The 16,941-nt window shown below is 38.7% G+C and overlaps 11 protein-coding genes across 11 annotated transcripts; 10 read left to right on the forward strand and 1 right to left on the reverse strand.

Moving 5' to 3' along the window:
- Window positions 1-3: 3 nt before the first annotated feature.
- Window positions 4-1,122, forward strand: NEHOM01_0245 (uncharacterized protein; the record flags this gene model as incomplete). Its single annotated transcript, XM_051489123.1, has 1 exon — window positions 4-1,122. The coding sequence occupies one exon, from the start codon at window positions 4-6 to the stop codon at window positions 1,120-1,122; it is 1,119 nt and encodes a 372-aa protein (XP_051345083.1).
- Window positions 1,123-1,487: 365 nt separating this feature from the next.
- NEHOM01_0246 (uncharacterized protein) lies at window positions 1,488-3,647 on the reverse strand (the record flags this gene model as incomplete). Its single annotated transcript, XM_051489124.1, has 1 exon — window positions 1,488-3,647. The coding sequence occupies one exon, from the start codon at window positions 3,645-3,647 to the stop codon at window positions 1,488-1,490; it is 2,160 nt and encodes a 719-aa protein (XP_051345084.1).
- Window positions 3,648-3,674: 27 nt separating this feature from the next.
- On the forward strand, window positions 3,675-4,043 carry NEHOM01_0247 (DNA-directed RNA polymerases I, II, and III subunit RPABC2; the record flags this gene model as incomplete). Its single annotated transcript, XM_051489125.1, has 1 exon — window positions 3,675-4,043. The coding sequence occupies one exon, from the start codon at window positions 3,675-3,677 to the stop codon at window positions 4,041-4,043; it is 369 nt and encodes a 122-aa protein (XP_051345085.1).
- A 783-nt stretch (window positions 4,044-4,826) lies between these two features.
- On the forward strand, window positions 4,827-6,476 carry NEHOM01_0248 (uncharacterized protein; the record flags this gene model as incomplete). Its single annotated transcript, XM_051489126.1, has 1 exon — window positions 4,827-6,476. The coding sequence occupies one exon, from the start codon at window positions 4,827-4,829 to the stop codon at window positions 6,474-6,476; it is 1,650 nt and encodes a 549-aa protein (XP_051345086.1).
- Window positions 6,477-6,851: 375 nt separating this feature from the next.
- On the forward strand, window positions 6,852-7,718 carry NEHOM01_0249 (uncharacterized protein; the record flags this gene model as incomplete). The annotated part of the gene is made up of 1 exon (XM_051489127.1): window positions 6,852-7,718. The coding sequence occupies one exon, from the start codon at window positions 6,852-6,854 to the stop codon at window positions 7,716-7,718; it is 867 nt and encodes a 288-aa protein (XP_051345087.1).
- Window positions 7,719-7,992: 274 nt separating this feature from the next.
- On the forward strand, window positions 7,993-8,502 carry NEHOM01_0250 (large subunit ribosomal protein L18Ae; the record flags this gene model as incomplete). Its single annotated transcript, XM_051489128.1, has 1 exon — window positions 7,993-8,502. One exon carries the CDS (start codon window positions 7,993-7,995, stop codon window positions 8,500-8,502), a length of 510 nt encoding a protein of 169 aa, XP_051345088.1.
- A 385-nt stretch (window positions 8,503-8,887) lies between these two features.
- NEHOM01_0251 (uncharacterized protein) lies at window positions 8,888-10,228 on the forward strand (the record flags this gene model as incomplete). Its single annotated transcript, XM_051489129.1, has 1 exon — window positions 8,888-10,228. The coding sequence occupies one exon, from the start codon at window positions 8,888-8,890 to the stop codon at window positions 10,226-10,228; it is 1,341 nt and encodes a 446-aa protein (XP_051345089.1).
- Window positions 10,229-10,332: 104 nt separating this feature from the next.
- On the forward strand, window positions 10,333-11,211 carry NEHOM01_0252 (uncharacterized protein; the record flags this gene model as incomplete). Its single annotated transcript, XM_051489130.1, has 1 exon — window positions 10,333-11,211. One exon carries the CDS (start codon window positions 10,333-10,335, stop codon window positions 11,209-11,211), a length of 879 nt encoding a protein of 292 aa, XP_051345090.1.
- Window positions 11,212-11,246: 35 nt separating this feature from the next.
- NEHOM01_0253 (uncharacterized protein) lies at window positions 11,247-11,672 on the forward strand (the record flags this gene model as incomplete). The annotated part of the gene is made up of 1 exon (XM_051489131.1): window positions 11,247-11,672. The coding sequence occupies one exon, from the start codon at window positions 11,247-11,249 to the stop codon at window positions 11,670-11,672; it is 426 nt and encodes a 141-aa protein (XP_051345091.1).
- Window positions 11,673-12,210: 538 nt separating this feature from the next.
- On the forward strand, window positions 12,211-13,980 carry NEHOM01_0254 (uncharacterized protein; the record flags this gene model as incomplete). Its single annotated transcript, XM_051489132.1, has 1 exon — window positions 12,211-13,980. One exon carries the CDS (start codon window positions 12,211-12,213, stop codon window positions 13,978-13,980), a length of 1,770 nt encoding a protein of 589 aa, XP_051345092.1.
- Window positions 13,981-14,732: 752 nt separating this feature from the next.
- Window positions 14,733-16,802, forward strand: NEHOM01_0255 (uncharacterized protein; the record flags this gene model as incomplete). Its single annotated transcript, XM_051489133.1, has 1 exon — window positions 14,733-16,802. The coding sequence occupies one exon, from the start codon at window positions 14,733-14,735 to the stop codon at window positions 16,800-16,802; it is 2,070 nt and encodes a 689-aa protein (XP_051345093.1).
- Window positions 16,803-16,941: the final 139 nt, after the last annotated feature.

Here is a 16,941-nt window from a genome sequence, read left to right on the forward strand (position 1 = left end):
GGTATGAGAATCACAGCTGGAGTAATTGCTTTACTTTTTGTCATCGGGGCATTCTGTCGACCGAACTATCCTAAAAAGGCCAAACGAGCGATCAAACAAGTCAAAAACTTTGAAAAGAAGGAGCCTCAAGCTCTGACTCATAAGTTTGTTAAGTCCGTGCTAGGTACTCGTGATGATACAATCAAAGGTCTTAAGGTTAGTATCAATGCCCGTGAAGTTGCCAAGTCCCAGAAGAAGAAGAAGGCTAAGAAGCCCAAGTCCAAATCCGAGCTCAAAACATCCCTCCAATCTGATAGCAAAGCTAAATCTGATAGCAAATCCATTTCAAAATCTGAATCTAAACCAAAAGTTGATACCAAATCAAAAGTTGAATCTAAATCTAAATCTGAATCTAAATCTGAAGTTGAATCTAAATCTGAAGTTGAAATCAAGTCTCAAACAACTACTGCCCATCCTGATATCATGGCCATGGAAATCGATGACTCTCCTACCACCCCTGCAGAAACTAAACAATCAACTTCAACTGCCAATGTAACTACTCCTACTATTTCTTCTGAAACAACCATTACTCCCCTCTTTGAAGAGACGCCTGATATAGTTGATGATGATGAAGACTTATCTAATGTGAACGTTAGAGAAGTCATTGTTTCTCCTCTTTCGGACAAACAAGAATCCACAACTATTACTTTGGTAACTGAACCTGGTGTGATTATCAAGAAAGTTGAAGTAGTTGAAATCTTGGAAATCGTTGAAGAAGATAAGTTGCCCCAAAATATAGCAGGTGTTGATGCAGGTGAGGAATTAGCTATTGGACAGGGCCAGGTAGGACCAGGTATTCATATGGATACCAAACTCCTTAATGCCATAAGCGCACCCGGTAGCTATACTCCCAGCAAAGACGAAATCTTGCGCCTCCAGAAGTTTGAAGAAGAGATTCAACGCCAAAACATTCGTTGTGGCACTGTCATAGGTAAATGTATCCAAACTCTCCTAGTTGAAAAGAAGAACGAAACCACCGGTGAAATTACGTATGCCAAACTCAATATCGGTCTGTACATTGTAAAGGACACCTCCTACTTTGGTGACTATCTCAACACTTACACCTTCCTACTGGATGAATAAGTTCGGCTAAGCTTGAGTTCTTAGGAGGATCAGTCTTACTTTTGTTTGAATAAACAGCAGTTGCCAATGGGTTGGTTTAGTATTTGATTAAGTTAGTATTAAGTTAGTATTTGGTTAAGTTAGGGTTACGTTTGGGTTAAGTTGGTACTGAGATAGTGTTAAGTTAGTACTGAAATAGTACTGAGGTGATATTGAGATGTTTTAATTAAATCAGGCTTGCCTTAACCATACTATAGCCTTTGTTAGACAACTATTGAGTTGATATTGCGATACTAACTTGATACTAACTTAATCAAATACTAAACCAACCCAATACCAACTTAACTTAACTTAACTTAATACTAATGTGATAACGGTTTATTTATCTATTCACGACTTACAATATCAAACAGAAGGCTTTTTACAATCTCGTTATCTGGAAGGATCTTTACAATATGCTTACTTAAAGCCGTGGCCATCTCTAAGGCCTTAGCTCGCTCACTTTCATCAAAAACATACTTCAAAACTGATACTTTGCCCAATAGGTCTAAGTATCTCTGTATAAGCTCCTTTTTGGTCTTTAAAGCCCCAGCGGATGATGATTTAGTGGCACTAAGACAGGCTGAAAGAACTAACAGGAATAAACTAGCTTCAGTGTACGTCTGATCTTCGCGACATGAGAACCAGTAAAGAATCTGATCATTAAAAACCTTCCAGTGCTTAATCTCGCCAATCACGGCCTTGTACGTAGCAAAGACCATCCAATGTCTCTTACGGAAGTATTCATGAAAGAAGACGTGCAAGTACTGCGAGTTCTCCCCATCAACTTCCTCAGCATAAAATCGGCGTACTAAATCCGCAATCAGTACTTCTAATTTCTCTATCTCCAGCAGATCAAAAAGAAGCAGTCGTGATGAAATCTTATCTCGCGCCCGTGGCTCTACCTCTGCCATGTGCTCATAAACCCATTCACCTATCTCTTTTTCCTCCTTAAACACCACTGCTAAGTCCGCCAGTGCTAAGAAGGCTTCCTGATGTCCACTCAAGGCCAAAGTCTGTAAGTGCGCCATCTCTACTGTAAAGTCTCCTTTCTGAACGGCCATTAAGACTAGCATCCGTACGGCAATGCGCAAGAGTTCAGTATCTTCAGCCACCAAAGCATCTTTACTCTTCTCCTCAATCAGATAGAATACTGTAGGAAACTCTCTTATCAAATCAGATAAGTTCTTTAACAGGGTCATACCAAAGATCAATTGAGTCTTTCGGCTCCCAGTCGATAGGGCCGTAATATACATCTTATCACTTCCCAGACCATGACACGCCTTGATAATCATCTGGGCCACTCGTTCAACCACTTTCTCAACTACACTTTCCGCCGCCAAAATGTACACCCCACATTTCAATAACAGCACTCGTTCCTCATTAGCAAATAAGTCGTAGTAGTCCAAGAGGCCAAATAAGGCATAAGAAAGTGAGCCTTCAAAATTATCCGATTCCTGTAAGGCCAAAGATGCATCAATAATTGATTTCAAAAGCACAGTTATATCTGGCAAAACAATCTCATCTCGACCTTTTTCCGTATCAATATGATCCAAAGATATCCGCATTAAAAACAACAAAGGTAAAGTCGCCCGTTCTAAAAACCCAGCTCCAAATCCATCAGCATACTCGTGTTTCTTCATTAACTCGCGCAAAACTCGCTCTAAAGAACTGTTATCTTGATTTTCCCTATAAAAAGCCTCCACCAGCAACTCATACCTCCCTTCAAACTCCTTTTCAAAAACCACCTCCATCTTCTGCAAGAACCGTTTCCTTATCTCTACCACACGTTCTGACTCTAAATCCTGCAACAAACCAGATCGTTGACTAGCCGTTAATTCACACCAAACAATCCCACTTAGTTTCGTACTTACAAAGACCATCCTTACTCCTTCATTTACATCAGCCGCCCGACTAATAATAGCCGATATTGTCTGCTTATTCACTACCACCAATCCCAGTACAGCTTTCCTTATCTCCGGCGCCGGATCGTATCTTAACAAGTCTTTCAACAGCTTAAAAAAGGACAGACTTCCATCCAACGCACTTTCCTGATACTTAGCCACTATCTGCACTGCATGAAACCGAACTGCACTCTCCCTATCAAACAACTTTTCACCTATCTTTATCTTAGCCACCGCCCAAAGCCGAGGACTTACACTATCTAAATGCTCTAAACTACCTCGTAATAGGACTAAACTGTTAGTACGCACATGTTTTAGTTTTGAATCAACGCCACGTAATAAATACTTAATCAAATTATGCATGAAATTTCGTCCCTCCCTTGTTTGTTTCAATCTCTTCATCAGTTCGTTGATAAACTGAATTACAGACTTAGGAATATCACATCTTTTACAGCCAATCAAGATACTTACGGCCTCACAAAATGATCCAAAAACTTCCACAACTTCACCTTCAGAAATCAGACTTTCTAAGGCATCTAAAGCATCTCTACTTTCCTTAACACTATCAGTTTGAGCTCTATTAAGTATTTCCATGACGTACATGCAAACAAAACTTTTAGCCAATTTACCATGTCTGACAATGAAAGCCAAGCGAGTTACGGAAGTGACGATAAGAGTTTCCAAGAAAATGAAGACGAATTAATAGTGGAAGACGTAAATTTGGATGGCGCCGAAGTCTCTCCAGTAATGGAAGCGCCTAAAAGGTTTACTTCGCCTATCATGACTAAGTTTGAACGAGCCAAAATCCTTGGTATTCGTGCCCAGCAGATCAGTATGTCTGCGCCAATTATGGTTGAGTATGGTGATGAGACCGATCCCGTTGAGATAGCTAAGAAGGAACTTCGTGAGAAGAAGACTCCCCTGATTATTCTTCGCCGGCTGCCAGATAATACTTATGAGAAATGGCCAGTTCATGATCTAATCAATTTCTACGATTAAGTTAAGTTGAGATTGTGTTTTTGGTGAGATTGAGTTGAGATTGAGTTGAGATTGAGTTGAGATTGAGTTGAGATTGAGTTGTGTTAAGTTGAGATTGTGTTTTTGGTGAGATTGAGTTGAGATAAGTTAGGTTGTGTTGTGTTGTGTTTGAGTGAGAGATAAGATGGTTTAGTTTAGATAGGGTGAGATTGCAATAGATTTGGAATTAGAATCAAAGTTGGTTTATTAAAGTAAAATTGGATTTGAATTTGAGTTTATAATTGGAAACTTAGACTTGTATTTCTGTTTAAGTTAAGTTAAGTTTAAGTTAAGTGGGGTTTGGTTTAGTTTAAGTAGGGTTTAAGTAGAGTTTGGTTTATCTTTAGATTGCTACTTAGATAGTAACTCAATTAGATACGATACCAAGTAGATACTATAACAATTAGATACTATACTAAGTAGATACTATAACAAGTAGGCATTATACTAAGTAGATACTATAACAACTTAACTCAACTCAACTCAACCCAACCTATCACAACCCAACACAACTCAATACTAATACTAACTTAAGATTAACTTAACTCAATTGGGGTTACAATAAACTAATATGATAGATGATGTAGTAGTATTATTATGCTAAGGGGGTAAGAACTTATGAGAAGTGATAGTCTTGCTTATACTGACCTAATAGATGGTTTAAAGTAGTTTAATGGACTGGAGATAAGTGGATGAGAGGGTATAATTAGTAGTATACTGATTAAATTTCATTTTACCACGAAAACTCTATTCTCGATTGTTAGTATGGCAAAAGTACAAGCACTTATTCGGATTAGGCCATTATCGGCTGAGGAGAAGAGAAACCAAATGAAGAAAGGTTGGACTAAAATTGGCGATCGAGGTATTATTCAGTATTTAGGAGGTGATGGTTCTGAGATATCTTCTCAGGCCATGTTCTTTGATTGGGTTTTTGGTGAACAAGAGACTAATGCTGATGTTTATGCCCATATGGCTAGTTCAATTGAACAGGCACTTTTAGGCATAAATGTATGTGTGATTGCTTATGGCCAGACTTCTTCTGGAAAGACTCATACTATGCGTGGGTACTTAGTTCAGGACCAACTAAGTGCTTGGCTACCGGCTGATAAGGAAAACAAACGAGTCCGATCGGACTCAGATCCTGGTATTATCCCACGAGCCCTTCAAGCTCTCTACCAGAAGAAAACAAACCAACAGATAAGTATCTCTTTTATTGAGGTGTACAATGAGTGTATTTATGATTTACTAGGTGATTCAACTGAAAACCTCCAAATTAGAGAAGGAGTATCAGGTGAAGTTTACATTCAAAACGTAACGGAAAAAGAGGCCAAAACCGTCCAAGAAGCTCTACAAATCTTCTTGACAGGTGATAAATCGCGTAAAGTTGCTGCCACACGTATGAACCGAGAAAGCAGTCGTAGTCATGCTTTACTTAAAATCAAAATCAAAGTGTCCGGTCAAACCACTTCAGCTGTTTTTGTTGATTTAGCTGGTTCAGAACGGCATAAATTAGCCCAAACTGAAGGAAAGTCTCTTAAAGAAGGAGCATGTATCAACAAAAGTCTTCTGGCCTTAACTACAGTTATATCTAAATTATCACTTAAACAAACCCATATTCCTTTTCGTGATGCTAAACTCACTCGAATTCTTCAGCCTAGTCTTACTGAAGGTTCACTTACTCTCTTAATCTGTGCCGTTTCACCCATTCCTAAGTGTACAGAAGAGACTCTTTCCACTCTTAATCTAGCCAGTCGAGCCAAGAACATTGATATTAAACCAGCACCTAAACCTCCTAAGACATCCATAACTACTCGCATTCATCGCCTGATTAATTCTACTCAGTCCCTGCGTAGTAGTATTACTCAGGCCAAAGAAGACCTTACTGCTACTAAAACTCTCTTAGATACGGCCGAAGAAGATATCCAATTTCTCACTACTGCCCTCGCCCATCCTCCACCTTCTTTTTCTAATCCACTCCCACCCCCACCTTCTAAACCTCTATCTACCGCCCATCCAGCCCATGCCCAAGCTAACTTAGCCGAACTACTAGCCGAGCTCAAACACACTAAAGCCAAGCACCTCACTCGACTTTCCGAACTTTCAGATTCAGTCCAATACCTTCTCAAACAAGAAAAGTACTTCTCCGCCGCCATCAAACCACCACCACCAACTGCCACTCTCCTCCAGCATCTAGTTGAAGGCGACAAACTCATTCAACAACAAAGAGAGCAAATCAAAACTCTCCTCCAACAAACCAACTCAACTCAATCCAATCCAACCCAAACCAGCACCACTCATCCCAATCTTACTTTCGCCCTAGAAATAGACCGTCTCAAGAAAGACTTCCAAAGAGAAAAGCGCATTCTCCAACTCAAAATAGCTCAACTTGAATCCCAGCACAACTCCACCAACTAAACACACATCCATCCAATACGAACTAGACACTAACTAAATACATATATCATCTAATTTTATCTAAGTTTACATATCTTAACTGTAGTGCCCTAATACATTCACTACTTAGTACCTCATACTAACATAATCCTAACCTTATATTAACATAATACCACCTCAATACCACCTTCTTTGCTGGTCATGTATGGCTTACAGAAGCTATGATAGACGCATCGGACTTCTGTTTTACAAGGAATTAGATGAGTTGATACAGTTATAAACTTAAGCAGAGTTCTATAAACGAATGTATCAATTAAAAGTCATACTTCAACATAGGATTCAAACATCAAGTTATAAATACAGGTTGAGATGTGAAATGTGAGATTTGAGAAGAAAATGAACCCAACTTTTGATATACATCGAGATAGTCATAGCTTTCCCAAACACGTGAGAACAGTAACAGAAGCTCACAGCTCCGCTTATACGAATAAAGAGCAAAGAGATTCCGGTTCGACTATGTCTTTAGTTCAGTACTACTGGCTCAAAGGGTATCCCTCCCTAGGACATGACATAGTGTTAACACTATTGCGCAGCGGCCAGTTTCAGGAAAGGAAACCGAAGTCAAAGCCAACCAATCTCTTAGCGGACTTGAGCAAACTGGAAGTCACGATCGTGCATAAGAATAACGAAAAGGAAATAAGCTTCTATGAGTATTCCGAAACACTTGAAGAAATTCAAGAGTGGAATCGTCAGTTTACGCTACTGTGTAAGCATAAGCTGATAAGCGAGGAGAAGGAACAAATCGAGAAACACATCGAAAATGCATTCTTCACCGGATTAACCAGATTGACCACCAACGAGCTAAAAGTACGACAGATCACCGAAAAGAGAGAAGCAATTCTCTTCATACAAGGGATTGAGAAGCGTATTCTAATAGTACTGGAAATGGCCCTGGAGGAGCAAACCAAACATAAGAAATCAAACTCGTATTCTAATCGCACGAGAAACAGACCACAAGGTAGAGGACCGCAGAAGGAACGACCTTTCTGTACGCATCACCAGTCACATACACATTCAACCGCAGAGTGCCGATTCTTGAAATCCCAGGAATCACAATCCAACAAGCAACCCACTAGCCAAGACAAAACCGCTCCCGTAAAGCATCAAGATCGCAACACCAATCTAACCCCAACCCAAGATGACGTCATCACAGTTCAACTCACCCATACTAACCCAATAAAAGAGACCACTTATATCAAGTAATGTATTGGGTTAGGATTATGTTAAGTACTAGATACTACACAAACACAACCCAACACAATACTACATTACATTATACTACACTTAATTCTAAAACCATCTTTACTTACTTCTCTACTATAATACCATCCAGTCCATTTATTCACATGCCAAATACTAAACTATATCTAAACTAATCACAACTAAACCAAATACTAAACTAATCTGACTATATCTTATCTAAATCAATATACTATAATAGCTATAATACTATATTTTTAGTTTTTTTTAGTATACCATGAATCTCAAAGAATATATCGTTTATGCTTCTGAAAAGCCTTCTGAGTCTAATTTAGCCCCGCAAATTTATCATTGCAACCTATTTGCTACTAATGAAATCACAGCCCGTAGTAAGACTTTTAACTTATTAAGGAAGAAGTACAAGATTAAGAGTACTTTTGGCGTAATTTTAAAGATAGAGGAAGTAGCCCAGTATAATGACGTTAAAGTCAGAAACTTTACTGTTCATGCAACGTACAAAGTCAAGACTAATATTAGTAATGTTAAGAAGGAGATTAGAGCTTTAACTAGAGTAGCTGCAGTAGAGAAACTCTACCAAGAGCTTAAGGCTAGACATAGTGCTACTCCTGATTGTGTGACTATCATTGAAGTAGTTGAGATTAAGCCAGAAGAAGTAGTAAGTAAGAACATTCTTCAAGTCATTAACAATCCTAAGTATCCACTCTTTGATAAGCGTATTCCAGCTACAGCTCCTAACTTCCAAATTGCTGCAATTGATAGGAAGTAGTAGTATGTATTGGGTTAAGTTGGCATTGCTTTTGATTTAGTTAAGTGGTGGTTTTGATTTGGTTTTGCTTTTGATTTAGTTAAGATTTTGATTTTGATTTAGTTTTGATTTAGTTTTGATTTAGTTAAGATTTAGTTAAGTTGAGTTTTGGTATCTAATTAGATACTAACTTATCTTATCTTATCTCACTTTACTTCACTCCACTTCATTACTTTTCATTACTTCACTCCACTTCATCACTTTTCATTACTTCACTCAAACTGAATTTGATTATTTTGCGGAATAGGAAATTTCCTAATTGGGTAATATATGTTAGGATAATATTTCCTTATTTGGAAAAATAATAGTGCAATGCTATACTAACCAATAAACTGAAATTTTTTCAATGTCTAGCCGAATTGAAGTTGGTTCTGATGGAATTATCTTAGAATTACAACGTGAGACACTTTTGACTAAGTATACTCTAGAAGTTAGTGTGGAGGAGAAGACTAGTTTATGGTTGGAGTATGATAATGGTGATTCTTTTGTGCTGGCTATACTTATTCCGGGTATAGTTGAGACTTTGCCGGCTAATCTTAACTTGGGAGCTGGTGAGAAGTTTAGATTAAGAACAAGTAATAGTAATAGAGTGAGTATTTGGATAGTTGAAGGTGTATTAGAGAAAGGATTAGTCTTTGGTTCTAGTCCTATCTCTTTGTATGGAGTGAGTTTAGGAAGTGGTGAGAGTTTAAGATTGGGTGGACTAGTTCATTATTCAGTAGCTAATTTACGAGAAGTGGAAGGAGAAAGAGTTAGTTTATGTGCACTGATTAATGGTCGAGAGGTTACTTTGACTAATTTAGTAGCTAATCGGATTGAAACGGCTGAACTGGCCTTAGAAACTACTGAGACAGAAGAGGTTACTTTATTCCTAGTAGGTAAAGGTCGAGTGGATGTCTTAGGGTACGTAACAGTAGGAGAGAGTGAGTATGAGAGTGGATCAGAATTAAGTCAAAGGAGTAGTGAAGTGGAGTTAAGTCAAAGGGGTAGTGAAGTGGATAGGAAATTAGATAAGAAGTTAGATAAGAATTTGAAGGTTAAAGCAGCAAATCAAAATTTAAGTGGATATCTAAAAGATAGTTTAAATGAAAGTAGTGCTAGTAGTGATGGAGATAGTAGTGATGAAGAAGGTGAAGAAGAAGATGATGACTTTATAATTGATGATGGAGAGTTCTTACCTGAAGACCAGGCGGAGTACTTGTTAAATCAGCCGGGGAAGAGTAAGTCAGAAGACTTAGTGGAAAGAAGTAAGTCAGTAGAAGGAAGTAAGATTAGTTGTGAAAATGTACCGGTTTTAAGTAAGTTTGGGAGTAAAGTAGGTGGAAGTAAAGAAGAGATTAAAGCTTTACAAAGGGAACAGGATAGAAAACTGTTACGAATAACTGAAATTGAGAAGGGAACTGGTAAAATCAAAGTTGGTCGTACTGATAAGATTAAAATAAGATACTCTTTATACGTAGAGAGTAAACTAGTTGAAACTTCGCCTAAGAAAGGTATTACTGTAACTCTTGGGGCTAACCAAATAATCCGGGGTTTAGAACTAGGTGTTGAAGGTATGTTAGTTGGTGGTAAACGTAATATTAAGATTCCTTCTAGTTTAGGCTACCAAAACGTCCGAGTAGGACGTATTCCTCCCAATTCAATACTTACTTACCGAGTACATCTCTGTGCTATCCTGAACCGCTAATTATTTGTTCGTCTAGCTACTTGTTGATTGGCCGAATTAGCTATATATCAGCCGGAGAAGCAAAGGCTATGGTTTGTAGTGTAGGCATATTCTATAACAAGAAAATGTACACAGCCGGTGAAACCATTTCTGGATACATTCTCTTACATGTATCTGGTGTCTTCTCAGTAGAAAGTATTACCCTTACTATTGATAAAGAATCGGCTATTCATGTAGAAGAAGCCCAAGAAAACCTAACTACTAGTGAAAAAGCTCTTCGTCATCTAGGTAAGTTTGTGATTTACAAAGGGAGTGCTACTAAAGTTGAAGCTGGCATTCATAAGTTTCCTTTCCAGTTCAAAATGATGCCCGGTGAAGGAGCTACTATTGACTACCGTAAAGTCATTCAGGGTAAACGTATCTTTGTTTTTAACAAGTACATTTCTCGTTGTGAAGTACGTATCTACGGTATCTTTAAACCCGTCTCAGAAGCCCAGAAAGAAATCAATCTAGTCGAACCCCCACGTTCAGCCAAACGCCAAAGCACGCACCATGAAGCTATGACCGGCTGTTTCTGTTTCCGTAAACCCGTTGCTTCACTCTACCTGGATATGGATGCCCTTTTATACGCCGGACAAAGACACCAAATCAAAATCAGCACCGATCATGCCAGTCCTATCCAGCACCTAGAAGCCGTCCTAGAAATGTCTATCAAAACCTTCTCCTCACCACCTACTCAAGTCACTTTCCCAGTCAAAATCATCCAAACTGAAACAGGTCTTTTTATTGAACTAGATCCACTCCTTCCCTCAGAAACCTCCAAAAACGATTTCTTCACTATCTCCTACCAACTGATTTTTACTATTTCCTTAAAAGGAAATGGTAATTTTTATATAACAAAATCCTTATCAATCAGAAATAGTAGAGCCCATGGAGATTATCAACCACCAATTCTACCCGAAAGTGCAATCTACCCCGAGAAACACTTATCTCTACACTGCTAGTTCAAATAAATTCACTAAAACTTTTGTTTGCACGTATGGACACCGCTAATTGGCCACCTTTGAAGAACTCAGCCGAAGAGACCAGCCAAGTACGACTAAATAAAGATGTGATCTTAAAGGCCCTAAAAAGAGACCAAGATAAGCTCTTGAATCCACAAACACAACCATTTACCAGTCTAAAGAATGCTTATGACTCTCTTCTGCCTTATCACCTCTTCCTCTCGCCTACTTATGATGACCTCATCTATCAGACCGTTAAAAGAGAGCCAAAACCAAGTAATACTCGAGCGACTCTGCAAGCTCTAGGAGAGATACTCTTCCGGCAAGAGTCTTCTATTGATGAGTTAGCCGTTATGGAAGAACGTCTTAGAGTTGAAGAGGAAAGATACTATCTTAATAAGACTATCAACTATCGTAAAACCAAAATCAAAGAGATAGAAGAACGAATAATAAATCAATAAAGTGTGTGTTGAGTTAAGTGTTGAGTATTGAGTTGGGGTGAGTTGAGTTAGTATTGGGTTGAGTTGAGTTGGGTTAAGTTAGTTTGGGTATCTTTATTGCGTAGTTAGATATGAATTGGTATTGAGTTGGGTATTAAGTTAAGGTGATGTTAAGGATTAAGTTAAGAGTTAAGATAGTATTAAGTTAAGATAGTATTAAGTTAAGGAGGTATTAAGTTAAGGTGGTATTTGGTGAAGTGAGATAAGTTTGGTTAGGCTGAGTTAAGTTGAGATAAGTTGAGGTTAATTTTCTGAGTTCTTGGGTGGTAGAATTTCCTTTTTGGGCAATGGTTAGTTAGAGTTTTTGTCTACCGATGGAAGATACTCTCGGTTGCTTTAATAGGTTGGTATAGGTGGGATTAATCACCCAATAAATAATAAGATAAGTTGAATGATTATTCGCGGATAGATAAACTGACCATTGATTCTAATTTAAGGGCTGAATTCAGTTGAGAGTGAAACTATAAGTAACGATAAATCCTAGAAAAGTAATACTTTGATGAAAGCAGTGACAAAGAACATAATGGTGTTTCAACGGATTTCATCATATCAGTATAGGAAAAGTCAACATAAACAAGTTGGTTTGTGGTTAAAATTAGTAGTTGGAGTTTGCTTACTCATTCTAGTCGGTCAAATATCAGGTGTAGGTGATACATCTAGTAAGTCTAACAAATCAAAGTTAATGCAACCAAAGACTTCTACTGCTTCGGATACGTCTGCTTCGTCAGGTGTAAGCGACTTATCTAGTGGATCTAATTCATCAAGGTCAATGCAACCAAAGACATCTACTGCATCGGATACATCTGCTTCGTCAGGTATATCTAGTGGTTCTAATTCATCGGGCAGATCTAGTGGATCTACTTCGTCAGGTGTATCTAGTGGTTCTACTTCATCGAGTGCATCCACTAAATCATCAAGAACACCCCCAACACTAGAAGAATTAGCTGGGTTTGATCTTACTTGGGCCAAGGAGAGATTGCAGAGTGGCCAGACTAAACCAGTTGGAGGTCCAGTTGCTTCTCAAACGGGACAACCTCAGGAAGCCAGTGCGATAAATCCACAAAGTAGTGGTTTACAACCCGCAGATGCTGATTTGGACTTTTATAAAGAGTTGAACTTTAAGCCCCAATGTCTGGACCAAGTTAAAAGAGTGGCTTTTATACTAGGAGTTCTATTTGATCCAACCTCTGCTGATAAGGCTCTTGTTTACCTTAAGAAAGCCGAAGTGCCTGATGTTATTATGATGTATGCGGCTTTAAATCAGCATGCAACTACACCTAGTCAGCCAGCAATAGCACCTGCTTCATCTGCATCTGCAACTACACCTGCAGCTGTACCTAGCCAACCAGCAACTACTCAACCTACTCCACCAGTAACAGCACCTACATCTACTCAACCTGCATCTGCAGCTGGACCTGCACCTAGTCAACCTACAACTCCACCAACTACACCAACTCAACCGGCACCAGCAACTACACCTGCAGCAGGACCTAGTCAACCAGCAGCTCAACCAGCAACTACTCAACCTACTCCACTTGCACCAGCAACTCAATCTACTCCACTTACACCAACTCAACCTACTCCACCTGCAACTACACCAACTACACCTGCAGCCGGACTTAACAAATCTACTCCAACTAGCATTAACCCCAACCATGAAACCTTTATAGAACAGTTTGCTCTTTGCATTGATCAGTTGATTAACATCAGTATGCTCGGCATGTTTGAAAGGGCCTGTCTAGATAGGGAAAACTATGCTAGATTTGCTAGAACAGAGGTACCCGCTGATGAACCCTTCGATCTTTTGTGTAAAGCCAGTATTATTACTACTAAGGCTGATTTTGACATTTTACGCAGCACACCAATCATTAATTACATTCATCCACTTAACACAAGGCTCTATCGCGCCGGATTTAACTACAAATATGATAATGTATCAAGAACATTCGTTGTCGTCAAACACAATGCTGATCCTAACGCTAGACCTAACATCAAGAATTTGTGTCGAGTCGGGCGTTTTACTTTTGAAAGTGCAGTTCGGTTGATACATCCAGCCCAGGATCAATACACTATAATGGCTAGTGATGAAGACTTTGATAAGTTTCTAGGTATTGTAATGCTCTATCAGCGCAGCCCAACTTATCGTAAACGATTCAAACGAAGTCCAAACAAGAAGATAAAGACGCTTGAGGAGTACGATGCGCTACGACAACGTCAACGGGAAAACCCAGGAAAAGAGGCACTAGGCCGACTAACCAAGCGCAAATAGAGTGGTGACATTGCCCGGTATAGGTCTAGCAGGAATCTAACTTACAAATAACTTGCCTGTTGTTCCAATGACAACTTGGCCGGGTCAAGATACATTCACTATGGATGTACTGGTTTTAGAGCAGCTGGCTTATCGGCATTAGACTCAATCTAAACCCTCTATCTAATAATAAAGTGGCATCGCCAACATGTTTAGTCCCTCAGCTAATTTGATAACAAAGATTGATTTCTATTTAATGTTATACTTAACTGTAGTACTGTCATACGACCATTACTTAACACTCACTACTTAACACTCACTACTTAATACTCACTACTTAGTATAGGATGCTTTAACCCAAGTAATTTTGCCTATCTAATAACATCACCCTATCCCAACCCAACCATGCTTATCTAATAAAAGATACCGGTGTTCGTATCAAGAAATGTCTTTATTAGAGTATGTATTGGCTAAGGTGGTGTTTGTATTGGGTTAGTATACTAACTCTACCTAACTCTAATACCAGCAGAATACTAACCCAATCAATACTAGATAGAAACACAACAGTCGGTCTTAAAACTACAACCATCATAGATAGGCGCAAAAGATATAAATTAGTAGTAAAAATAACAGTAAAAGATAACTGATTCCTAAAAAAATAAATTGAGCTAATATTATGTTAATTGTTCTTTTGAAATATTTTGAAATATTTTGTTATGTTTATTTCCTAATATGGTAATTGATTATAATTTCTTTGCTTCTCCTATTAGAAAATGTCAGATAAAATAAAACGTATAAGCGGAAGTTTCCAGTTAGTGATTGCAATATGCTTACTTGTTTTAAGCTGCCGCTCAACAGCTTCATCGACCCCATCCGAACAATCAAACATATTCCCCCCTTCATTAGATCAGCTAGCTAGTCACAAGCTTCCATGGGCCCAATCAATACTGGCGAAGTATCAAAATAATGAAATTAACATAGACCAGTACATCGATGCAGAGAACACAGAATTACTTAGCATGAGTGAAAGTGATAAAAGAACATGGTTTAACAACATTGGGTTTTATCAGTTGTTAAAATCCGAATCTAGTGATGTAAAACGGCTGCAGTCGATAGCATCTCTAATGATTAGATGTTTTGAGAAGGACAATACACTATTAAGTCCCGCTAATTGCACCGATATGGCCCCAGCAATCGACATTATTATGTTATATGCCAGATTAACTCAAAATCCAGACTCTACTCAAACAGGCCAAAAGGACATTGATCCTGAGCACATGGACTTTGCCTACCAACTTGCTTTATTTACTTATATAACGTCCATAAAGACCCGGTGTGACACTTTAGAAAGAGTATGTTTAGACCAAGAGACTTATACTAAACATACGGGCAAAGCTTATCAAGACTCAGACTTGCTCAACCAAGAACTCAGTTCTACCCTTGTTCACACCAAGACTGATCTTGAACTCTTGCGCAACAGCCCATTAATTAATCGCATTCATCCACTTGGCATTGCCCTTTATGAAAGAGATCTCCAATGCCGGTATGATAAGGAAAACAAAGTATTTGTTGTAATCAGCAGTTCCATTTGTGGTCAGACTGGCCAATCGATTAATATGCCATACCACGCCGATAGGATTACCTTCGAGGATGCTGTTCTTTTAAGGCATGTTCCCAAAGACCAAATTGTGATAGTCAACCATGAGAGTCTAGATAATTTTAAACACCTATTAGCGAATCTAGATCTCTTTCCCAACAGCTGTCCACCCCTCAAACGGCATAGCAACAAGAACATAATAACGTTTGAAGACTATAACAAGTACAAAGAATCGATGAACCAAACTACCGAACAACCACCTCTAAAATATGAAGAGATTATCACCCAAGGCTATCAATCCCCAGAAGAGATTGCACAAGAAATCCAAAAGAAGCAAGCACAGCAAAAGAAACACGAAGAACAGCTGCGGAGACACTGGGAAGAACAGGAACGGCAAAGGTTGAAGAGACAAATCCCACAAGCTGTGATACAATCCAAGCAAGAGAAGCCATACAGCGAAAGACTGTTAGAAAGAAAAGAGGCGCAAAAGCAATTACAGATAGCCCAAGAAAAGAAAGAAACAACTGCTATCTTGTCAAGTGGAATATTTATATCCATAGTTCATTTGCTAGGCACTATAAGCGCTCTTATATTTACACCCCATTTCATGGCACTCTACTTACTACCCATCAATATACTAATTGTTAGCTTAGTACCTCTCCTTTTACTTCACATTCACAACAAGTTAGCCAACCCCAACAAAGCTCCTAAACCATGGCAATACTATCTCTTCTTCTCTATCATTGGTATAACAATCATTGCCTTAAGTACGATCTTTATCTTTAATTCGATTGCTTACGCTCAAACCAGCGAATATACTCTTTTCGAGTCCATATCCCTAGCCTACCAAATCTTTGCGATATTCTCTATTATTGGCTGCCTTGGCATCAGACGTCTCTTCAACAACATCCAACGCTCTTATTGGTTACTCTATGTCCAAGCTTTCTTGCTAGCCACTATCGCCCTTCTCTTCTCTCTCTCCAACTCTATTTTTGATCTACCAGCATATTCCCAACTACTACTTAAATCTCATATTCTAACCGTATCTGGTCTTCTCTTTATAGCCGGAGCCTTTATTCATCTTTTGGGACACTGTCTGGATGAAGAGCCAATCAACCAATCCAAAAGATCATCATTTGACAAGCTAATCAAGATCTACTCCATGCACATAATACTAAGTGCTTTAATCGGACTCACTATCTGGCTCACTATCAGCTACAACCTAATAACTCCCAACATCTCCTAATCCTAATCCCAAACCAATCCAACCCGCCCAACTAACATACCAATAAACATGGTTTAGTTTAACATAACTGTAGTGCTGTCATACGACCACTACTTAATACTCACTACTTAGTACACACTACTTACTACTAGCTTAATAT

Source organism: Nematocida homosporus (genome assembly GCF_024244095.1).
Source record: "Nematocida homosporus strain JUm1504 chromosome Unknown 4444, whole genome shotgun sequence".
Classification (NCBI taxonomy): domain Eukaryota; kingdom Fungi; phylum Microsporidia; genus Nematocida; species Nematocida homosporus.